Source organism: Panthera uncia, chromosome F2 (assembly GCF_023721935.1).
Source record: "Panthera uncia isolate 11264 chromosome F2, Puncia_PCG_1.0, whole genome shotgun sequence".
NCBI classification, from domain to species: Eukaryota; Metazoa; Chordata; class Mammalia; order Carnivora; family Felidae; genus Panthera; species Panthera uncia.
The window spans coordinates 38733868-38759383 of NC_064812.1; the positions used below are offsets into that span (position 1 = coordinate 38733868).

Here is a 25516-nt window from a genome sequence, read left to right on the forward strand (position 1 = left end):
CTGGGCCCAGGCTTTTCTTTCGCAAGGTCCCAAATACATGCTGTGGGGTAAGGAGGAGGGAGGGTGTGCGCCCTCATTTCATGTAGGTTAGGGCTTCGGTTTGGGCCTCAACTTTGCTCAGTGGATCCCATAGGCAGACGCAGTCTAGTCAATCTCTAAAAATCATCTCCGTCACAGAACTGGGAGTGACAAAAGGTAAAATAAAGGGCAGAATAGTATCAGTGAGGACAAATGCTGAGTACACGTATACTTGCTGAAGTTTTGCAAGGAAAAGGAAAATTAGCAGAGCATTTATCAGAACAAGCCCTTCTACAGCCAGTGCAACTTACTTCTGCAGGTTTTCTTATCTGGATTCAGGATAAAACCTTTTAGGCAGCGGCAGGAATAGGAGTGATCTGTGTTAACACACTCGTGCTGGCATCCATGATTAGGTGAGGCACAGTAGTCTATCTCTGAAAAGAGAAAAATCGTAAGAATGGTGAACAAAATAATAAATATCACAGAGAAAAACCAAGGGGATTTCATTCTTAATTTTCCCTAAATAATAAATTCCTGTAACCTCAAACAGTCCTGCTATGAAGGGATCTCTCAGTGAAGCTATCTCCATGTTTAGGGATATGGCCTCCCAGAGAGAACTTTCTCAACATGTTACAAAATGTTTATGCAGCAAGTGAATCTGTGAAGATGCTTTCCTTGTCTGGGTTCACGTTAAAAGCCACTAAAATAGGGGCGTCTGGGTGGCGCAGTCGGTTGAGCGTCCGACTTCAGCCGGGTCACGATCTCGCGGTCCGTGAGTTCGAGCCCTGCGTCGGGCTCTGGGCTGATGGCTCGGAGCCTGGAGCCTGGAGCCTGTTTCCGATTCTGTGTCTCCCTCTTTCTCGACCTCCCCCGTTCATGCTCTGTCTCTCTCTGTCCCAAAAATAAATTAAAAAAAAAAAAAAAACGTTGAAAAAAAAAGCCACTAAAATAAAAGCGTGGTTGAGTGTTGTTTGTTGTCTCGCAAGCTGGGAAGAGAGAGCTTAGCTCAAAGTTTTATGGAATTTATGCAATGAAAACAATGGAAATCTTCCCCAAGTTGAACTCCAGACCACTTAAACCCCTCAGACACTGAGCCAAACAATAGGACACAAAGTCAGATCCTGGGAAAAAGAAGGAATAAATGACAGAGATATCCTCATTGTAAAGTACTGTCCTCGTTACATCACGGGACTCATTTGCACTTAGATTTTCTCAAGGTTGCACAGTCAGAGATTGTGATCTCTAGGTACACATTAATTTAAATCAAAACACCAAGAGAAAAGAAAGGTTACGTAGAATTTTTTATAATGGGATTTTACTTATATGAGTATTTTTAGATAGGGAAAGAGACTTCTATTGAAGGGTCTGATTATTTTGCTATAATGGAATTAAACACACTGTTTAAAACTGCCTGAAATAATTAGCAGCTGATGGGGTCATAAAAGAAATATTTTTGTTTTGATGAGGATTTTACTATATTACAGAATATGTGACCTATGGATATCATTTTAATAATGAAGAATTTTAATAATGAAGAATTTCCTAGCCTGTAACAGAGGAAACAAAATGATTAAGAGAAAGGCGCACAATATCCTTAAAAGGAAAAACACGTAGTTTTTAAAATCAAGTAGTTTAAGTCCTCCAACTTTGGGCATCTTTTTCAAAATCCATTTAACTGTTTTAATCCTTTGCGTTTCACACATATTTTAGAATCAGCTTGTCAGTTTCTGCAAAAAAGCATACTAGGATCATGATAGATATTGCTTTGATGTATAGATTTGGAAAGGACAGACAGCTTAACAGTATTAAGCCTTCTGATCCATGAATGTGATATATCTATTTATTTAAGTCTTCTTTAATTTCCCTTAGCAATGTTTTGTAGTTTTTGTAGCATAAGTCTTTCACATCTTTTGTCAAATTTGTCCATAGGTAGTACATATTTTTGATGCTATGGTAAATGGTTTTTTTAATCTTAATTTTTGATTCTCCATTGAAAAAATGTAAAAAATAGTTGTTTTTTGTATATAGACCTTGTATCCTGCAATTTTGCTAAACTCACTTAATAGCCCCTTTTTATAGACTCCACTGAATTTTCTACATAGATGACCCTGTTGTCTGTTAATAAATATGCTTTAATTCTTCCTTTCCAACCTAGATTTCATTTCTCCCCCCGCCCTTCTTTTTTTTACCCCTAATACAATGGCTAGAACCTATAGTACAATACTAAAAGGAGGTGGTGAAAGTGGGCATCCTGTTTTGTTTCTGATCCTATAAGGAAAGCATTCAGTCTTTCATCATTGAGTATGGTGTTGCCTGATGATTTCTCCACTGATGCACCTCATCAGATGGAGGCAGTTCTTATCATTCCTAATTTGCAGAAAGGTTTTTTTTTCTTTAAAAAATCATAATTGAGGGGTGCCTAGGTGGCTCAATCGGTTAAGTGTCCGACTTCAGCTCAGGTCATGATCTTGCAGTTTGTGAGTTCGAGCCCTGCATGGCGCTCTGTGCAGACAGCTCAGAGCCTGGAGCCTGCTTTGGATTCTGTGTCTCCCTCTCTCTCTGTTCCTCCCCCACTCTCTCTCTCTCTCTCTCTCTCTCTCTCTCAAAAATAAATAAAGATTAAAAAAAATTTTTTAATCAAAATTGAATGTCAGGTCTTGTCCAATGCTCTTTATCTTTTGAGTTGGATTTTATGGTTTCTGCTCTTTAGTATGTTAATATTGTGAGTTACATTGATCACGTTTTGAATGTTAAATCAACTCTGAATTCCTGGGATAAATCTTTCTTGGTCATGATGCATTATCCTTTTTACATATTGTGGGATTTGATTGCTAAAAATATTTAAACAACTTTTACACGAATTTTATGAGGGATACTTATGTGTAGTTTTCTTTTCTTGTAATGTATTTTCCTGGGTTTTGTATCACGGTAACGCTGGCTTCATAGAATAAGTTGAAAAATGTTCCCTCTTCAGTTTTCTGGAAGAATTTATGTATTGATATTAGCTCTTCATCCTATATTCACCAGTTAAGCCAACTAGTCCTGGTGTTTTCTTTGTGGGAAGGTTTATAAGAACAAGTTCAATTTCTTTAATAAACAGAGGCCTTTATTCATATGATCTAATTCTTCTTCAGTTAATTTTAATTAGAACAGACTATTCATCAATCAAATAACACCAAAAAACACAATGTATTTGTCAATTATCTCTATATATTACTACCTAATTTTATGAAGAAAGGTAATTAGACATGATAATAAAAAGAGCAGTGAGAAAAAATTTTCTCTTAAGTTAGCAAAAATTTTTTCAATCGCCTCCTCAAAACACTTACAGTAGAGTATACATTGGTAAAACTTTTTGGAAATAACTTTCAATATACATCAAAAGCCTTAAAACTGTTAACAGACTTTGACTCAGTAAGTTTCCTTTTGTGTTTTGTTCCTAAGAAAATGATCAGAAAATGCAAAGACTTACATATGAGGACATTTATCACAATACCATCAGAGTAGCCAAAAAAATTATTGAACACTTTGTGATACATAGGTATGATAGATTATCATGAAGACATTAAAATGTTTTTGATAAAGTTTAAAATGACATGTGAAAATACTCATGATTTAATGTTATACTGTATGATCTCAACTCTATAAAAATATATTCATATGCATAAAAAGGCTGGAGGGAAATGTAGCAAGTCAGTATTAACAATGGTTATCTCTGGGTGATGACAGATCGTTTCATTTTATACAACTTCATTTCTATATGATCTAGTTTTCTACAGTAAGTATATGTTACTTTTGTAGTCAGGAAAGGTATTAAAAACAAGTATGTACATTCATAATTGTGAAACTAGTTGCCATGGAAAATAGCATTAAAAAATAGAAAAAAGAACAGTGTGGGAAGTGCCCAGTAATGGAGAAGAAAATAATCAGGGAAAATTGCTGGGGACAACGTGTATAGCTTCTTATGTCTACACCCAAACATAAAAATACAGCCAAAAAACAAAGCCATTTTAGGATTTCAGTATAGGGAAGTGGCCATGAGCTCACAGGTATCACTGGAATTTGGGGGAGCAAACCTATGACTATAGAGAGGACAGGCTGTATGCTCTGTGGACCATACTACATTACTATGTCTCACTCTGTTCTAGTCATATGGACTTCCTTATTGTCCCTCATCATTGCCAAGTCTCACAGTTCTTGCCTCAGGGCCTTTGCACTGGTGTTGTATTTCCCCTGCTTCAAAAGTCTCCTCCTTCCCTCACCTCTTTCAAGTGTTTGTTCAGATTCCACTTTCTCGTGAGCCCTGTATTCTCATCTACTCTGCTCCAACAGAATGTAAGCTATTGCCCAAAAAAACGGAAGTCTTTTGGTTCGTTTTACTTAGCATTGCATGCTTAGTGTCTCCAATGGCATCTGGCACATAGTAGGTGCTTGACAAATATTTGTTGAATGAATAAACGGTTATCAGTACCACTCTTCTTTACCTATAAATATTTATTCATTTTTGAGAGAGAGAGACAGAGACACAAAGAGAGAGAGCATGTGTGAGTGGGGGAGGAGCAGAGAAGATGGGGGCACGGTACAGAGGATCTGAAGTGGGCTCTATGCTGACAGTAGCGAGCCCAATGCAGAGCTTGAACTCATGAACTGTGAGATTATGACCTGAGCTTAAGTTGGATGCTCAACTGACTGAGCCACCCAGGTGCCTCAATTATCAGTACTACTCTCAATGGAGTGTTTTGGAGGGTTTAGATGTAAACACCGCCCACTAGGAACCAACAAGGGATCACTAAGGATATAAGACAGCTCTTATATAGTTCTTCAGGCTTCTTTTGGCAGGCTGCTTGAAAAATCTCCCTCCGTGAGGATCTCAGCTCAGCAATTAACATCTTCTGGGTACAGACATTCAGCCAGTTATAGATGCAAACAATTAATTATTCTTTCATCCAGCACACGTTCCTCCATCTGGTCTATGAGGCATAGGGCCTTCATCAGCAAATCGGTCCAATGTCTGTGAAAGTACAGATAGTCCCTACCACGTTTTCCAGGCCTGGCTAGTCTACTAAGCGAAATAAAGTTATTCTGATATGACTTAGTCCTAATGACCAAGAAAATACAAGAAGCCTAATTTGTTCTTAGTTTCAAAGTACAAGGAAGTCATTCTCAGCTCAGTTTAATGAACCACTTTCTAAGAGTCAGAGCTGCACAAAATGGAATGCACTGCATGGGGTGTAGTGAGTGTCCTGTCAGTAGGAGTATTTAAGTGCAGGATGGATGATAGCATGATGGGAATATTGTGAGACGGGTGGTTGGGCTAGAACTAGTCTGAACTTTCAGGTCCCCTCCAATCGAGAATCTTTGATTCATGTACAAAAATTCATCTCACAAAACTAAGTAGCATATTACAGTAGGTTAACCATAAGTTGGCTATGGAACCTAAATTCTATACATTCTATATTTTATGCCTTGGATTCAGTATAAAATTATTTCCTTCCTCCAGGTTTCACTTTTAAAGCAAGTATAAATATTCATGTAGTACTTTCCTCTATGCAAAGCATTCCTACTTGAAAAAGGATGGAAATGCCAACCAAGTTATCAATGGAGTCTAAAAAATAATGACTATAATGATCTCAAAGTCAGTAAATCATAAATAGCAACATGCTATTATATGTTATAAATGTCTACAATTACCTTTACTCACTAGAACAGGTATTAGATGATTAAGCATTAGACTTGAAACCCGCAGTCTCCTTGATACCAAAGACATGAATCCCTGTCCAGTGGACTGAAGTCTTCTATCTTTCTCAGGAAAAGACCCTGAACATCTGAGAATGTTCTCGTGCCTGGCTCAGTAGTAGTGGTTTCAGATCAGACCTTAAAAAGTCTTGCCATAATATGATCTAGCAATTTGGAAGCAGGGATTTGAACAGATACTTGTACGTTCATGTTCATAGCATCATTACTCACTAGGGCCAAAAGGTGGAAACCACCCACGTGTCTACTGACAGATGAATGGGTAAACAAAATGTGATGTATACATACAATGGAATATTATTCAGCCTTAAAGAAGAAGGAAATTCTGACAGTGATGGCAGTGATGGTTGCATAACAACACGAATGTTCTTAATGTCACTGAACTGTACACTTTAAAATGGTTACAGTGGCAAATTTTATATTACGTCTATTTTCCCACAGTGAAAAAAAGTCTTGGCAATATTTTGCAAAGTTACCATACCTGCATATTTCCACTCTTCTCCCCTCTACAGAATATTCAGATAGACTTGGATAGGTTGCTTTAGGGGAAAGAATTGATATAAAAAGTGGTGCTTTTTGGGGGCGCCTGGGTGTCTCAGTCAGTTAAGCGTCTGACTTCGGCTCAGGTCATGATCTCACGGGCCGTGAGTTTGAGCCCCGCGTCGGGCTCTGTGCTGACAGCTCAGGGCCTGGAGCCTGCTTCGGATTCTGTGTCTCCCTCTCTCTCTGCCCCTCCTCTGCTCACCCTCTCTCAAAAATAAATAAACATTAAAAAAAAATTTTTTTAAGTGGTGCTTTTTGAATACTTACGTATTTTAAATCATACTCTTTGTTCAGGAACATAAGGCTCTATTATATATACTTTGGTTTAATCATAAATTAATCACGTTTGGTATATTACATTGACAGTCTACATTTTCAGACAATAATTACACTTACTAATTGGGTTAGCCTTCAAATATACTTTTGGTTAAAAATAGAGATGAAATTTAAGGAACTGAGTATCTTTTGTTTTATTTCATTTTTTTTGCAAGTTTACGAGAAGTGGAAAAAATTTTTTAAAAAAACCTCTCAACACCACAGCAGCAGCCAGGCCGACTTGGCTGGAAGCTGATGTGATGCCTCATTAATTACTAACAGGATGACTGTCTTGATTCTGAGTTTCCACCTCCATCCTGTTTCTGTCTTTTTAACTGGCCCCTATTTCACAGTTCTTGTTCTTGTCCCTCACAGATGTGGGGTGCTCCCAAGGGTCTCCATTCTTACTGCTGGGCTTCACTTTATTTCCCACTCTCGCAGCTTTCCAAGAAAGCCGGGCGGGGGGGTCTCCTTCCTCCTGGCAGTAGCCTTTCCAGGTCTGGTTCTCACCCTGCCCCAAGCATGATAGGAAGGGGGTCCTTTTTCTAGGGGACACACCTCCTGGATGCTGCCCACCCAGACCCCTCTGAGTACCCAGCCCTGCCTACTTCTGAGTCTCGACTCCGACAGGGTCCAGAGACACGCTGGAATTGCTGGGCTCCGTGCCTCACTGGCAAGGCCCCCGAGCTGGACCAGTCCTCCCCTGCCTCCCAGCCAGACCTCTTCTCCCAGCGCGCTTGAGCTTCCGTGTTGACTGGAGGGTCTCCTTGCCTGCATCATCCTGGGGCCTGTAATTCTCCATGTCCCCAGGGATTCTGGGATAGGAGACATACTGAGCCACAGGATGGGGGTGATGGCGAGCCTCTGGGAACTAGGGGTGGGAATCGGGGGGGTCTCAGGCAGGGAAGGAGTTTTGAGGAGGCAGGAGGCAGACTGGATAGGACGCGTGTTTTCCTCCAGGTCTCATCCGAGTGGAAGCCTGGGGCCAAGTCTTGAATTTTTTATGCACTATTAAACTTAGCTCGGGCATGTGGTATATGCTCAATAAATACCAATTTAAAGTCGTTGAAGGCAGTATCATCCCTGAAAAGAACTTGCTCAGCACCAGACAATTTGCTAAATGGTTTATATGGATTACCCCATTTAGTTTTCAAGACAACGCTATGAAGCAGGCAGTATTATGATCCCCTATTACAGTTGAGGGAACTGAAGCACAAATCAATTGCCCAAGGCCAGCCAGTGAAAAAGCAGAAGAGCTAGAATTTGCTCTGAGGCCGAGACTGCCCTTGGCAGCACATGGCCTCCTCTCTGAGGAACAGACCAACCCGTCAACCTGGCAACCACCTTCCCAGCTGTTACCACAGCCCGGGTTGCTGATTTACGGTTCAGAATGTTCAGAAGGGAAGGGAGACCAGGACCAGAGGAGGCCACTCATCACCCGCTTCTTCTCTCAATAAGCCGCATGCCAGTCGTGTGCCAGGTGTGGGCCTGAGCCTGTCTGGCTTATATCTTGGCACACCTTTCCTCCTCCCGGCCACCCTGGTCTCAGCCTTCTTTGCCCGGTGAATAAATGACAGCTCTGCCTTCAAGATTCAGCCAAAATATCACCTCCTCCAGGAAGGCCCTCACCTTGTCCATTGTTACTGGCACATGGTTAGGGCTCTAGAAATGCATATTTTGACTGGCCGTGTTCCTTGCAATTCCAGGCTCCACCCTTGTCTCCAGCTCCGGCGTTTATAAGCTATTGATATTTAGGGTTGAAGAGGAAGCTTACGTTTCAGGAGTTTTGTGGGGGTGCTTTTTAAAAAACTGTCCACGTATATCCTGCTTTCCATAATCAATGTGTTTTAGAAAGGCGGTGGGTACATGAACTTTTTACGAATTGAAATCCTATTTTCTCCTTGATGTATGTTTCAGAGATAATGTACACTGACCTGGTATTCAGCTGCACTTTTTAAAAATGCTGGGCCCTAATCCTTTAAAAACAACCTTCTCTCAAGTGAACCCCTCAACAGGATGATCGCCCACACACAATCCCTTAAGTGCCCTGACATACCTTTACATGTAAAAGAACGCTTTTGGAATCCTTTCGCAAAACATCTTTAGTTTGTAAGTTCTTATGGTCAGATGTTGGGAGCTCAAGTGAATTCTGACCTGTATGCGTGTAGCTAAAATCAAACAGAACTAAATATATCAAACAAAAGAACGAGCCGTTCTCTGCAAACCACCCTCCACCCGCCCCTCCCCCACCCCGAAGCAACCACATTCAACTCCTTCAGGCTCAGCGATTTTCTTATGCTCGCGTGGAGGCAGAGCTGAAGCCCACAAGCCACAGAGCTTCAGTGAAAGTATTTTTTTTTTTTTTATTTTTTTTTTATTTTTTTTTTTATTTTTTTTTATTTTTTTTTTCAACGTTTTTTATTTATTTTTGGGACAGAGAGAGACAGAGCATGAACGGGGGAGGGGCAGAGAGAGAGGGAGACACAGAATCGGAAACAGGCTCCAGGCTCCGAGCCATCAGCCCACAGCCTGACGCGGGGCTCGAACTCACGGACCGCGAGATCGTGACCTGGCTGAAGTCGGACGCTTAACCGACTGCGCCACCCAGGCGCCCCTAGTGAAAGTATTTTTTAAGCTCTGTTAATACTGATGGGCACAGCCCGGCTGAGCCAGCATGAAGTCAGATGGTCTGATCGTCAGCACGTTCAACAGATGCTGGAAGACCATTCCCACGTGTGGTCTCCAATGAAAGACACCTCTGTCAAATGCCTTGAAGAGTGACATTGAGACAGGGTGGGCTACAGTCCTAGGACAAGTGACGAAAGGCCTGACAGAGGAAGAATGGGGCAGAAGTCATCAGACTCCGCAGCACATCATCTTGTGCCACGATATGCTTGGGAGAATTCCCCGGCCACGGTGCCCACAGCAATAGCAGGAAAGAAAGTTTTTGTTGTTGAATCACTGTGCTATGCACCTGAAACTAATGTAACACTATGTTAACTACACGGGAATTAAAAGTAAGTCAATAAGTAAGTAAATAAAATGTGCGAGCCAAAAACTGTCAAACACACACACAAACTCTTTTTGTAGGTAACTTACTTGCACATGTTTTTTTATCTGGGTTAAGAGCAAATCCTTTAGGGCACCGGCAAAAGTAGGAGCCATCAGCATTCACACACTCGTGTTCGCATCCGTGGTTTTCTGAGGCACAGTAGTCCACGGCTGTAAATATGGAAACACAGAGTTGAAGGAGACACACAGACAGGAAAGGGAATAATAGTATGGAATGGAAATAACAGCATACTTATAACAAATATCAACGAGGATTAAGATGGTTGTCCCAAAAAAGTGCGGATGAATAAATATGATTCCAAGGCACTTCCCCCGCGATCACCCAAAACATAATCAGATCGGCAATTTACTTCAGAAGATAAACTAAAGAGGGGCGCCTGGGTGGCTCAGTCGGTTGAGCGTCCGACTTCGGCTCAGGCCATGATCTCACGGTTGGTGAATTCGAGCCCTGCGTCGGGCTCTGTGCTGACAGCTCAAAGCCTGAAACCTGCTTCTGCTTCTGTGTCTCCCTCTCTCTCTGCTCCTCCCTCACTCGAGCTCTGTCTCTCTCTCAAAAATAAATAAACATTAAAAAATTTTTAAAAATGCAGGTATAAAGAAGATAAACTAAAGAACACATGACCAATTGTATTTAAAAGTTAAAGAAATGCAGGGTGCCTGGGTGGCTCAGTCGGTTGAGCATCCGACTTCAGCTCAGGTCATGATCTCACAGTTCATGAGTTCGAGCCCTGAGTCAGGCTCTGTGCTGACAGCTCGGAGCCTGGAGCCTGTTTCAGATTCTGTGTCTCCCTCTCTCTCTGCCCCTCCCCTGCTCATGCTCTGTCTCTCTCAAAAATACATAAAGATTTAAAAAAAATTCTTAAAGTTTAAGAAATGCAAATCAAAACAATCACAAAGCCTACGACACTAATAACTATCAAACTGCAAAAATAAAGAAGGGATAAAGCCCGATGGTGGCAAGGCAACAAGGAAACAGAGTCAGGGCTGGTGACATTATAAATTGGCAAAAAATCCTCTTGGAAGGACGTTTGACAGTGTTCACTGTGGAAATGTGACCCAAAGAAGTAACTGATAAAAGGGAGAAATTAAGCATATGAAATAAGCTATTTATAGCAGCATTATTTACAGTGACAAAAAAATCTGGAAAATAAGATGGACATTTAATAATGGTAAATGGCTTAGTAATTTATAAGAAAATGCCTTGTCCTATTTGTCATTAAATCTACAAATGTTGAAACCAATTTGACAATAAACTTCATATATTGAAAAAAAAAATTACTAACAAATTAAAAAAAAAAATCTAAAAATGTTTACTGAACACCTTACTGCCGGCCTGGCCCTGTTTTAGGTGCTAAGGATAGAGCAAATAACAAAACAAATAAAAATTCTGGGTCTCAAGGAACTTACATTTGGATAGTGGTGGTGGTGGACAAAAAATACAATAAGTAAATAAGATAGGCTTGCAGAAGGTGGAGAGAGTATCCTGGGGAAAAATAAAGCGGGGAAAAGCCATAGCTACCATGGGGAGGCTAGAAGGATGATAGAGGGTGGCCGAAGTGGTCAGGAAAGGCATCATAAGAAGGCGGCCGTTGGGCAGAGTCCTAAATGAGGGTCTGAGGGTTGAGCCAAGCAGATAATGGGGAGTAAGCATCTGAGCAAAAGAAACAGCAAATGCAAAGGCTGCCAGGTGGGAATATGCCTGGTATGCTGCAGGACAAGCAGGGAGGCCAGGGTGGCTGGAGCAGAGACAGGTGGGAGAGGAGAATGAGTGCACGTCAGGAGGGACTGAGGCCACTACAAGGACTTTGGCTTTCACTCTCATTGAGGAGGGAGTCATTGGAAGGTTCCGAACAAAGGAATCGAGACTAGATGATAGAGAGCAAATGTGACAGTAGAAAACCAGTTAGAAGCCTACCACAATAATCCCAGTGGGGAATGGTGGAGGGCTCAACCATGGTGGTGCAGGACGGAGGTGGGGGCGGGGTGGGGGGGAGATAGGGGAGCAGTGTTCTGGTTAAACGTGTCCCCCAAAAGAATGCAGGAGTCCTACCCCCAGTACCTGTGAATGTGATCTTATTTAGAAATAGGGTCTTTGCTGATACAATCAAGTTGCGATGAGGTCATATGGGTGGGCCCTAATCCAATACAGCTGGTGTCCTTATAGGAAGAGGAGAATGCCACGTGAAGACACAGACATACAGGGAGACCACCATGTGAGGACAGAGGCTGGAGGGATGTGGCTGCGGGCTGAGGAACACCAAGGGTCAACAGCCACCTCCAGAAACAAGGAAGGACTCTCCCCTACAAGTTCCAGTGGGAACATGGCCCTGCCAGCACCTCAATTTTGAACTTCTAGCCCCAGAACTAGGAGGTACCACATTTCTGTTGGCGTAAGTCACCCAGTTTGTGGTCGTTGTGATGGCAGCCCTAGGAAGCTAATACACCAGGTATGAGTTGAGGTGGGGCCAGTGGGGGTCCTGCCGGAACAGAGGCGAGCCAGGAGGAAGAAAGAAGGATTGAGGCTGACTTGGGGGATCTGGCATGAGGGCGGAGTGGCTGTAAACTGACGGCGGGGCCGGGGTGGGGGGGTCAGGGGCACAGGTGCACTGGGTTTTGTGGGAGGAGATTCGGGCATTAGGCAGTTGTTAACATTATAATCCTAACATAATTGTAAATAGGAAGACAGACAAAATGTGGTGAAAAAAGTAGATCTCAAAACTGAATATTTACAGAGGTGACACCCAGGTAAAACAGAGCTCCAAAGGCATGCCTGAAGCCTGGGAATTAGAAATAAAAATTCTTGCTGTGTCAAGGTGGTGGGATTATGGATGATTTGTTTCTCCTTTAAAAAACATTTCCCTCTATCACTTTTAGGATATTCTGACGTCAGAAACTTGGAAATAATAAAAAGGAAATGGAATCTGCAATTAATACACATGTGTGCCTTGAAAAACAAAACCCTGCGCTGCTAGGGCAAGGACATACTTAACCCAACAATCAAAAGATGCAAAGGGTAGGGGCGTCTGGGTGGCTCAGTGGGTTGAGTGTCTGACATCAGTTCAGGTCATGATCTCATGGTTTGTGGGTTCGAGCCCCACGTCGGGCTCTGTGCTGACACCTCAGAGCCTGGAGCCTGCTTTGGATTCTGTGACTCCTTCTCTCTCTGCCCCTCCCCTGCTCATGCTCTGTCTCTCAAAAATAAATAAATGTTATGGAAACCAATTTGACAATAAATTATATTAAAAATAAATAAATAACTTAAAAAATTTTTAAAGATGCAAAGGGAAAATCTACAGTTTTTTTTAAATGTTTTTATTTATTTTTGAGAGAAAGAGATAGAGCATGAGCAGGGGAGGGATAGAGAGACAGGGAGACACAGAATCGGAAGTAGGCTCCAGGCTCTGAGCTGTCAGCACAGAGCCCGACGCGAGGCTTGAACTCACGGAGTGTGAGATCAGGACCTGAACTGAAGTCAGACGCTTAACCGACTGAGCCACCCAGGCGCCCCAAAGTCTACAGTTTTTTGTTTTTATTTTTGGGACAGAGAGAGACAGAGCATGAACGGGGGAGGGTCAGAGAGAGAGGGAGACACAGAATCAGAAACAGGCTCCAGGCTCCGAGCCATCAGCCCAGAGCCCGACGCGGGGCTCGAACTCACGGACTGCGAGATCGCGACCTGGCTGAAGTCGGACGCTTAACCGACTGCGCCACCCAGGCGCCCCCAAAGTCTACAGTTTTAAAGGGTAATAACCTGCGTTTTGTTTATTCCTTTGCTTCCAGGCTTCATTAACTCTCTGTCTAAAGTATCATTTTTGTGACTTCACCTCCCCAAAGAGTTCTAACAGCGCCTAATAATGGAGGGTTTAATACACAAGTCATTGTGGGAACAGGACATTCACATAGTTACAGGATCTGCATGTCATGGGATGTTAGCCAGTGGCTGGAGTTGAGTCAAAGCATAAACACTGCCGTAGCACCAAATCCTTCTAAAAGTTAATAGCTCATCATTCAAGAACCATTGTCATATTAAGCAAAGAATTGCAGAAACGGAGGACACAGACATCAAGGACACCAAGCCCTGGCACGTGCCCGAGTCTGTGTCACAGAAGCGGGTCATGCAGTGGCCCGTACTGACCGGTGTTGGCAGTAGGCACTTCCCACCTCCAGCCTCCACATGTTGGGCCTCATCTTAAGAATCTCCCAACCCCTGATATGGGTATCTGCCATCAGTCAGCCCATGCCATCTCAGGCCACCTACATTTTAGTGTTCCCCCCAAAGAGAAGAGATGTTGATCTGACTTCCAAGTTCTGACTTCCAAATTCCAGGAAATTGACAATACTACAATGAGGAGTGAGCTGGTCTCTGTACCTAAAGGCAGGAGCTCAGATTCTCTCTCTCTCTTGAAACTTCCTCTTTATGTACCATGCGGGTGTAATTTCTGAGTCCAGCCATCTATGTCCCTCAGAAGAACTCCTGAGTATGCTGGCCCCATATTAGATTGAGGACAGGTTGGAGGTTTTGCTTAGGCCTAAAATCTGAGCCTTATACTCCAAACTTGCCTTTTTCCAGAATGCTCTAGAACATCCAGGGGTGGATCAGGGGTTAATAAAGTTGCAGATGAGCTGTTTTAACTGACCTCCACTTAACCAATCCCTAATCCATCAATGCTTTTCATTCCTTCTGAAAATATAGCACCTGATGCCCAGAGCACACTAAATGTGCATGTGTGCTCTCTCTTTCTCTCTCAAAAATAAATAAATAAACTTAAAAAAAAAACTTAAAAAAATGTATAAGGATTCTGCTCTTAGATTGCTTTATAGAAGTCTTCAAATCCTTGCTCCAATTTAAAGAAAGCAAAATTGAAAATCATGGAGCATACATTACGGGGATGTTTTATGCAAGAAAAAAATTTTAAATCATGCATTCAACAAATGAACTTAACTTAGTAATTTTTAAAGGTGTAAGTAAAGGTGACTATTATTAAAAGTACATTCATATGTTTTAAATAAAAATAAAAAGGTTAAGATAAGTTTGGATATGCAGTTTTTAATGATTCCACTCTTTGAAAGATAACTTCCGTCTCTCAGCCAACCACAGGCCCAATCTCACAGAGTAAGAAGGCTTCTCCTGGACTTGGATTCTGTTGCTGGTTTTGTTTTTTATGCTCAGTAATATGGGGAACTGAAGGGGTGAGGAGAGATTGGCAGGGCGGGATTTAAGCATTCCTGGGTCTTAAGACCCTGGACTGTAAAACCCCAAGGTGTCAAATCCCACCTTGATTTGAGGGCCACTCTCTAGCTTACTGCCAGGCTGCTGGGCACAGCAGCGGAGGCCATCAGTACAACATTACATGTTGGGGAGCCTGCTTCCAGGCACGTGAACCTAAAAGCTTTTTAAGACCAAGAGAGATCCAGTCCATTCAACTCTGACATCCTTTGCCACACATTTTGGGTTCTTTGCATAACTTCCTTGGTTGCAAAACTGTACTTGTAACAAGAGAGGCCAAGTTTAGGGAGCAGATGTATGGATGTGCTCTATGTGTGTAACTCAGAAATGCTTCTGTTGTTCCAAGTCCTCATCTCCTTCAATAAAATCCTTTCTCAGTTATTTGCCTGACATATCTATGCTCTCATTTATAAGCAGAAAGGGTAATTCCCTGGCTGTAGGGAATTGGACCCTTCAGATCACAAAGTGTTAAAATCTCAGGGTTAGAAGCCAGTCATGCCACATTCAGTCTCTGCCTAATATGTGCAAAATCACTCAGCTGTGTCCAAGGATAAACGATACTTTGGTGCAAGGTAATGAAGCCTAAGATCAATGGTCTCTGATTTACAATGTGGTCACAATCCAAAGTTGCCTCAGTGGGGATCAGTCTGCAAGGGGATGGCATTAGTAGAAACAGGATATTTCAAAGAGGAGCATTTGGGCTTTAAAGCTTGTTGATGACAGAGTAAGAAAAACTAAGTTCATCATTAGAGAAATTGGAGAAGCAGTTGACTTGCTGAGTATACAGAAGATAACACATATAGAGTCAGATTCACAAAACCTCTCCCACCAGGACACAACTGGATTTCTCTACGCAGGATCTCGAAACCTGGAGAAAGTTTCTTATCCATTTTGATAACAACAGGGAAATATTCTGAGCTGAATTGTCTTCTCCACCCTAAATTTGTACGTTTAAGTCCTGTTCCCAGTCAGGCTGTGGCTGTATTTGGAGATAGGATCTTTAAAGAAGTGATTCGATTAGGATGAGGCCATTTGGGTGGGCCCTAATCCAATCTGACTGATGTCCTTATAAGAGGAGATATGGACACACAGAGGACCCAGGTATGCATATTCACAGAGGAAAGACCACATACAGAGACAGCAAGGGAGTGGCCTTCTACAAGCCAAGGAGAAAGACAAGCCTGCTGACACCTTGACTTTGGAACCTTAGCCTCCAGAACTGTGAGAAAAGAAATCTCTAATGTTAAAGCCACTTGGTCTGCGGTTTTGTTACAAAAGCCTTAGGAAGCCAGTATAGGGACAAATCCAATACTTAATGTCTTGAAATGGGGGAGGTCAAGCTCCAAACATGAGCAGTTATCTGATGAACTGAAAACCTGACATTTCAATATAAAGATGGATCCTCCCACACTTGTCCCCCACTTAATTATCAACAATCCCCTCCTTACTGAGGGCAATTGGTAGAGGAGAATCTAGTGGGAAAAAATATCTCTGAAGGCAGCAGTAACGCCGGGCTAAATCCCCAAGCTATGTGCCACCATAGTTCTGAGTATGGGCCTCAGTATGATTTCTTTTTCTTCCAAGATTTTATTTTCATTCAAGTTAGTTAACACATAGTGTAGTATTGGTTTTAGGAGTAGAATTCAGTGGTTCATCACTTACATATATCACCCAGGGCTCATCCCAACAAGTGGCCTCCTTAATGTCCATCACCCATTTAGCTCATCCCCCTACCCAACACCCCTCCATCGCCCCTCAGTTTGTCCTCTAGAGTCTCTTGGGGCGCCTGGGTGGCTCAGTAGGTTAAGCGTCAGACTTAGGCTCAGGTCACGATCTTGTCATGGTTCATGAGTTCGAGCCCCGCATCGGGCTCTGTGCTGACAGGTCAGAGCCTGGAGCCTGCTTCAGATTCTGTGTGTGTGTGTCTCTCTCTCTGCCCCTCCCCCGCTCACACCCTGTCTCTCTCTCTCTCTCTCCAAAATAAATAAACATTAAAAAAAAATAAAAAAGCACAAATTCTTTAAAAAAAGAGAGAGTTTCTTATGGTTTGCTTCCCTCTCTGTTTTTATCTTGTTTTATTTTTCTTTCCCTTCCCCTATGTTCACCTGTTTTGTTTCTTAAATTCCACATATTAGTGAAATCATATGGTATTTGTCTTTCTCTGACTTATTTCGCTTAGCATGATACACTCTAGTTCTGTTCGTGTCATTGCAAATGGCATACACCTGATGTACTATTAAATGCAAGCATTCATAAGACAAAAATTTATAAAGGATATAGAAATTCAGACTTAGCTAATGTTTATCGGTTGCCCATGTAGCAGACAATATAATGATAGTAATAATATTAACAAACACAGCACTGTCCCGATGCCTTACACATATTAACTCAGCCCTCACAACAATCCTTTGAAATAGGCATTATTGTTATCCTCAATTTACAGATAAAGTCAAACAGAGACAGGTCTTAAGAGATTTACAAAATGTGGTAACAACAGTACCTACTTCATAGGGTTGTTGCAATTCTACATAAAGTATTTCAATGACTTAGTAACATTCAATAAATGTAGATTATATTTTTATTGCCCTGCATCTTTATTCAGATACCATTGAATTGGGGGGTTATAGGATACTTTAATGCCATTCATTTGTTCCACAACCATTTATTAATTACTATACAATCAGGCATTATACTAAACCCTGGATGGTGACGACAAGCAAATACTCTACATAAGACGTCTTAGAAGAAAGGCAGAAAGGAGAAGCCAAGCTTTTAGCAGTGATTACTTCCAGAAAGTAAAAGTGGGGAGGAATGACTTTCAGGTTTTGACTTTACACACATCTATACTCTGACAATTTTTTTAATACGCAAAAATTGATTTTGTAATTTAAAAATCAATCAAGAGGACAAGATTTTTTTTTTAAAATACACGAGTGCTTGAGATTGTGATCAATCACTCAGCCTCAGTCAATGCACTGAGACATACCGCAAGTCTACTCTGAAAGATGAAAAGTACGATCATTGACTTCTATCCCCAAGGGTTTACAATCTGTTTAGGCAGATAAGATGCAAACAGGACCAAAGTTATCCCCAAAGACAAGGCAGTGGGTAAACACCAGAGGTAAACAAGCACAGCAGGAAATTCACCCTTAAAGATAGAGATAAATGGTCTCTGAAAAATGCTGTTTTGGGTGGAAATTAACACAGCTTTAGTGGTAGCTGATGGATTACAAATACAGGGAACTCAATACAAAAAAGGACCTTAGTTGGGAATCTACTCTCAATCACCTGAATGTGGAAATAAATTCAGTCCTGTCCAGAGTGAAATGAGCAGTTAGGGAAATGGGACTTCGACACTGGAATTTAATGTTCTACTAACTCCAAAGTGTGGAAATGCTGCCTAAAAAGTCCTGAGTCTGGCTACGAATTGAATTTTCATGCAGGTCATAGTCATACTTCTGGGATGAGTCAAAGTACTAGAACCTCAGCTTTGAAGATGCTGAAACCGAAAACAATTGCATCCATTCACCCGTAGCTGGATGTGGTGAATTTCTAGCACATCTTTAAATAAATAGTTTAGGTTTACTGCCCCCACTGTCTTACCACCTACCCCTTCTCCTGAAATCTGCCCTTTATCCCGCCCCTCTTGATCATCATCAGTGGGCTCCTGGTCATCTTTGTGTCCCTAACGCCCAGAAGAAGGCCTGGCAGAGAGTTAGGAAATATTTGCTGAGATGAATCAGTGACTCAACTCAACGGCTTTTCCCCTAAGTTCTGTTCCCTTTGGCCTCGCTGGAGCATGACATTAATATTGCCGTGGCCTAGAAATTCTCTTTCTCATCTTATCCCATGACTTTTGATTTTCTTACCCACCTTTCCCACTCCCACCCCTGCCCCCAACCTTAGGCTTTCCTTCAGGGATATTTTTCCTGCCCCACTTGTCCCCCCTGCTCCCTACATGTGGCTCAGGCCAGCAAAGTTCAGGCCTTCACTCTCTCCTCATTCCATACTTCATGACGGCCAGGAAATGATGATTATGATGATATATGCTATCATAGTAATAACTGTCTCGCGTGTATGAGAGACTTTACTCATTACCTTATTTAACCCCGCAAAACACTATGATGTACGTATTATTACTCTACGATATGGGTGAGAAAACCGAGGCTCAGAAATGCAATGACCCATGCCCAGCCAGCAGCAGAACTGGGGTTTGAGCCCAGGTCTTACTGTATTGACGGACAAAACAAACACACACACACACAAATAAATGTTTAAAGTAAAAAATAAGTAGAAATTAAAATTCAGAAAGAAATGGACTGAGCTGCTTCCCGGCTACATCGATGGCTCTACCCATCTCTCTTCACATGGTGCTCCTTTCTCCTCCCTCTTGACACATCCTTGTCGGGGTCCCACCACAACTTCATACTCACCTGGTCTAAAACTACTCATTCTCTTTCAGAGTCATGGAAGCTCAAACTCAAGTGAAAGCACTTTTGACTTTTCATCCTCCCCTTTATTTACAGCCTCTCTTCATCTCTACTCCTTCCCTCTCCATTTCTTCAGTCACCACTTAAACTCTGGCCCTTGTCACCTCTCCCCTGAAGGCTGCCAGAGTCTCCTAACTGGTCTTTCCATCCCTCACCATCTTCCTTCTGGAATCTATCCTGCAGTGCACCACAAGGAGATTAAGTTTCCTAAAATGAGGCTTTGCATTTGCCATTCCCAATTAGAAACCCGTCAGTGTCTCCTTTCCAGAGATGAAGCCCAGACTCTTCAGCCTGATTTTCAAAGCCCTGAACACTATGATTCCACCTGGTATCTCCGTCTTCTACTTCACACCTATAGGAATTCCCTGCTTCCACAGAGCTGGTCTCTTCCATTGTTTAAGTCAGATGGGTTTTAACCAGGGTGATCCTATCATTTATCACCCAAAATAGAACCCCTTTGAAAGTGAAAGGGAGGGCTATTGAGAATTGAGCCAACAAGGCATAAACTGGGATCGTCCTGGATTAACTGGGATTTATGGTCCCCATATTCTTAAACGTTCCCATCTATATACGGGCCACCCAAACTAGCACCTGATGGAATGCTTCCATAGTCCTTACCAGCCTTTGCTTCTCTAAATTTCCTGTCTAAGTCTGACACCCGGGGTCTTCATCTTTGACAAGCCCCTTCAGACAGATATCTTCAGGTCAGGTTGCCTGTTAAGCTTTCAGTGTGGCATTCCTGTGACAGTCTCCCCCTCCTCCACCAGCTCCCAGGAGCAAGGCCTGCCCCTCCCAATGACCACTGCTGTCCCCACACCATTACTGCCCTCAATATCTCCCCTTGCCCTGGACACTTGTCCAATGGCTACCCTTCCTGCATCGCCCAGATGTCCCCCCACGCTAGCCGTCATAACGACCCTCTTCTCTGACCTTCTGTAGCCTATTATCATCACCACTTGTTATGCACTCAGCATAAACCCATCAAAAGCACTTGACCTTCTGAAAATTTGTAACGTATCCCTAACCAAGGAAACTGGCAACAATGGTCCACCAGCACGTAATCATCTCACTCCCAGCCTCCAACAGGTGCTTGGTTGGGGAGGAGGATGACAGGAATATCTGGTGGATGACACCTCGGTCACACACAGTCTCTCCCCATTTTCCCATTCTTCTGCCTTGATGCCCCACCAAGGAAAGGCATTCTACATACACTCAGCAGCAGAGAAATGCCCATCTCTGATAAACACAGTCCACAACAGCTCCCTGGCAACCATAGAATCTACTCTCAGGCTTGTTGCTCTTCAGCAAATGTCAAACCCCCAAAGTTACAGCAAAACCCTTAGAGACACAAAGGTCCTCTAATACACAGGGATGATTAGGCAATTATTTGGCAATACTCAGAAAACTGGGTTCCTCACCACCCTCCAGTTTCCCAAGGGCCAGGGCAGGCCTCCTGCCCCAGCCATGGCCCCTACTGCTCGCCCCCCCCCCCCACCGCCTCCACCCCCTGTCACCCACACATGTTCTGGGCCTTCCCTGCTCCTTCCCTCACCCAATTAAGCAGTCACCCTCACCCCTTTTCCTGAAGCTTATCCCCTGGCCTTATTCCCAATGGCCTGATTTCCTTCTGACCCAATAGCACCCAAAGTTCTACCCATTTAACAACTGGTGAGGGAAAAAATATAGGTTAAACAAAATAAATAGTATGACTTCATTTTGTTAAACATTAACAAAATGTTTTGAATTAGATATTTGTATGGGGGAAAGTCCAGCAGATAATATAACAAACGATTAATAGGGATTTTCTCATGTGTTTAATCCTCATCCTCAATGAAAGTATGTTGCTTGCAGAATACAAATGAATGAAGCAAAAATAGTAAGAGTTGGTGTTTATATGTCGGCTTCTTTGTTGCCTGTGCTAGTGGATGTGGTGCCTTGCCACCTATCGCTGTCACCACTAGCAGATTAAGAAAAAAATAAACAGGGGCGCCTGGGTGGCTCAGTCGGTTGAGCATCCGACTTTGGCTCAGGTCATGATCTTGCGGTCTATGAGTTCGAGCCCTGCATCGGGCTCTGTGCTGACAGCTCAGAGCCCGAAGCCTGCTTCGGATTCTGTGTCTCCCTCTCTCTCTGTCCCTCCCTTGCTCATGCTCTGTCTCTCTCTCTGTCAAAAATAAATAAACATTTAAAAAAAATGAAAAGAAAAAAGAAAAAAATAAACAGAACCGCTTTGGAGCCAATTCCATTTGTGACAAGTGGAGTTTTCATTCCCATCAGTGTGTACAAACAAGCAAGCAAACCCATTCTATCCTCACCTGCGATGAGCAGGACACCCATGCCTTTGCTTTGTTGCTTTTTCCTTCCACATCCTTAGCTAAGGATCAAAGTGTGCTGGAAAATGTCAATTCTATGTGCAAAATAATAATCATTCACTATGGGAAGGAAGACATACAAGGCCCCTGAAAACCATGGGGTGTGGGCAGAAGAGAAAACGCAGGATTTAGAGTCAGAAAAATGCAGGTTCCAGGTCTGGTGTGAGTCGAGCCCTTTCCCTTCCTTTGCCTCCAGATTTTTTGCCTTCTAAGTACTGAGTTCAGTTAATGGAACACCTACTGTTTGCCGGGCACTGTTTGTTGGAGGAAGGATGAAAGAGACCATGCAAGTTTTAGGTGTTTTGCAGACCCACTGGTCGGGGGCGTGAGGGATGTGCTGGCCCGCTCTCCAGGTGCTGAGGAGAACCATCATCCTTCACTGAAGAAATCAGATGCCACCCCACCTTTCCTACCTCCCACCAGGTCACACAATGTGGAGTTGCTCAAGTGGGAAGTCACTCACCCGATGGCAAGTTGGTGCCTGAAATTCTAAGCACTGCCCCTGAAACTTCTTCCCTGGGGTCCACATTTGAGGCCACTGTTCCTTGCCTCTGACAATGGTGTCTTCCTGCATACAGCTGGGCTTTACACCTGGCAGCCACTTGGGACTGTCACCGAACTGCAGATCTATACTTAGGAGGAAGGCTGCCTACGTCCCTGAGGGGCCACTCAGCAAGCTCGCCCACCGGCAAGTGAGTGTGCAACACATGAGCTGTCCTGAAGTCAGGCCATCTCAAACAGCCTCCGCATTGGCTGAAGACCAGCACAGTCCTTTTCAAGCGATGTAGTATATAAAGGGACAATTCTATTTACGTAGATTACCATAAATATGCCTTTTGCTGAGGACCCAGTAGGAGAAAATGCCAGCTGCAGCCCTAAATGAAGTCTTCAGAGTTTGCATTCTGACCAACAACTGGGCCAGACACCTGAGCACTTTGTTGAAACTCAAAAGAAAGCAGCTGGGTCCCTGGGGGGCTCCCCTTCCCTCCTCACGGTGCTCAACTTGCCCTTCCTCATGAAACGAGGCAGATGAATACTCACCCACACATCTCTTCCCATCCTCGGCCAGCATGAAGCCGCTGTAACACTGGCAGACAAAGGAGCCCAGCACATTCACGCAGAGCTGCTCACAGCCGTGGTCCTCTGCCGCACAGAGATCCTGGACTGGGGCAAAGTCACACCATCAGAACACACGTCCGTGACCCTCTGCCCTCCGTGCGTGGCCAGACAACAAGCACTTGCTAAAATAACCTTCGGAATAACCTTTAACGTATTGAATAACTGTAATCCTACCATCCAGAGGCAACCACGATTAACATTTTGGTGGATTTTTATGTGTAAATAAAAACAGATCTTTCAAAGTTGGAATCATTCGCCTCTATTAAATGCATTGAATAATTTCGAATTAACATCAGGTCTGTCTTTTCCTCATGTTCATGAAAGTGCTCTGAAGCATTCAGATGGTTCCCGAGAACTAGAAGTTATCATGAGCAGGCATCTGCACCGGTCAGCACCAAGTACCACTCGTGTTCTTCGAGAACGAAAATGCTTTGTAATCACAGTCTCACCGGTTAACAGGAGATAATCTGCACTGTCTTTGACATTTTGCAGACGGGGAAGCTGAGAGAGAGCACAGTGGGAAGACCTGTCACTCCACCCAAAAAATGGCAGGTCCCAATTCAACATCTGTCTTTTTGGATGTACTTCTCCTCATTCCATTTGTCTACCAGAACAATCTTTGGAAATCCTCCTTGAGCTTTATTTGTTCATGCCAGCAACACACGAGGAAAAGGCGAAGCCAAAGGAGGTTAGGTAGAGGTAACAAAGATTACTAGGGATAAATGGATGTATGGTTATTAGTGGGCCTACGTCGGTCAAGTATTTATTATGTGTCCACAGAGTGCTGAGCCCTGGGGTTTCACACAAATGCAATGTAAGAATGCACTCACAGGAATGCATTTGCTGCAATGAAACTAAAAGTATATCAGAGGATGAAAAGGTTCAAGGCATTTTCAATCCATCGCTGACTCAGTCTCTCCTTTGCACAAACAGGCTGACCCGATAAACATTACTTCTCAGCTAGGAGAATGCCTTGGTCTCTTAACTAGCTCTTCCAGTGACTTTACCATTAAAGTTGAAGAAAATCAAAGAGCATTAAAGAAATTGAATATATTAAAAAGAGTTTTCTCTGGTTAAAAGTTATCACTATGAAAGCTACAATAAAAACTCAATTAACTAGAAAGCCTGATTGATCCCTGAATCAATCCAATGGCTACACTTCAATGTAATCACCTGTGTCACTGAGTTTTATTATTTATTATGCTTTTAGATAAATATATAAAATTGATAAAAAGATAAAATCTGATTGATTCATTACCTCTATTAAATGCATTAAGTAATTTTTTAAAATAAAATCTGCTTCTTAACATTAAAAAAAAAGGCTTATGCCTAATATTCCACAAATAAGGACTCAGGCTTTCAAGTGCTAAAAAGAAGTATTTTCATTCTCAAATCAATAAAGTAGATGAAGAAAATTATAGATGCAAATTCTTCTATTACCAGTATATTTTACCTTAGATTTCCAATTGGGAACTCCAATCGAGAGTTCCATTGGATTTAGATAGAAGGAAAACACCAATAACCAGAAAAAACTTCAGCTCATGTAAAAATCATAGTGAATCATTAAAGAATGATAAAACCTACAGTTAAGTTACACGCCTAAGCTAGAGACCTAAGAAAAATCTGAATCACAGGATACTCTTCATTTATCAATAAATGAAGCACCTACAGTGTCCCAGGCCCTGGGGATACAGTGGTGAACCAAACAGAGGAAGGAGTTCCTGCTGTCACCCAGCTTGTATTCTAAGGGTAACATGAAGCTCTGGGAAGAGCATTTCTGACTGAAAGAATGGCAAATGCAAAGGTCCTGAGGTAGAACAAACTAGCCCCATAGTCAAGGGTAGACTGGAAAAGGCTGGCAGGTATAGGCGAGAGAATGGAAAACGGGAAAGGTACTATGGGCCGAGGGAGCAGTGTGAGTGAATGTGCAGAAATGAGGAAAGTAGGACAGTTGTGGTAGCTAAATCCCATGCTGAGCATTCCAAGGGAAGTAGCAGGAGGGGGGATCAGAAGGACAACTGACACCAGATGGCAGAGGGCTGGAAGGTAGGCTGAGAAGTCCAAGCCGATTAAGCAGGTGATGGGGACCAGTCAGGGTAAAATCCATCAAAAGAGAGAGAGGGCAATGCCACCTGGGTTGTCCTTTAGAAGGAGGGATCTGGCAGCTTCTTTGGCTCTGGGAAACTTAGAGGACTTCTAGCTGTTAAATAAAATCACTGCTTTGTTTGGGAACAGCAGTAGGTTTTTTTTGTTTGCTTGTTTGTTTGTTTTTTAATTCCATGCTGAAATAGCTCTGGTCTGTCTGCACACGGATGGAAAAATTAACCTCCTGATATGAGGACCTTCGCTTGTTCTTCAGGGCCAGAGTTTTCCGCCTCCCCTATTGGCTGTCAGTGCAGGCCTTCACTCTTCCCCTTGGCATGTATCACAATGTTAATTGCGTAGGCATTTATTTATTTATGTTTTTTGTTTTTGTAAATTTTTTTTAACGTTTATTTATTTTTGAGACAGAGAGAGACAGAGCATGAACGGGTGAGGGTCAGAGAGAGAGAGGGAGACACAGAATCTGAAACAGGCTCCAGGCTCTGAGCTGTCAGCACAGAGCC

The 25516-nt window shown here is 42.8% G+C and overlaps 1 protein-coding gene across 2 annotated transcripts in view; it reads right to left on the reverse strand.

Moving 5' to 3' along the window:
• MATN2 (matrilin 2) overlaps window positions 1-25516 on the reverse strand; it is a 134272-nt gene that overhangs the window by 37962 nt on the left and 70794 nt on the right. For both annotated transcript variants that reach the window (XM_049633050.1, XM_049633049.1), the window contains exons 5-7: window positions 22833-22955; window positions 9730-9852; window positions 330-452 (exon numbers count right to left, since the gene is read on the reverse strand). In XM_049633050.1, coding sequence (XP_049489007.1) covers window positions 330-452; window positions 9730-9852; window positions 22833-22955 — 369 coding nt within the window. The remainder of the gene's footprint in view (window positions 1-329; window positions 453-9729; window positions 9853-22832; window positions 22956-25516) is intronic.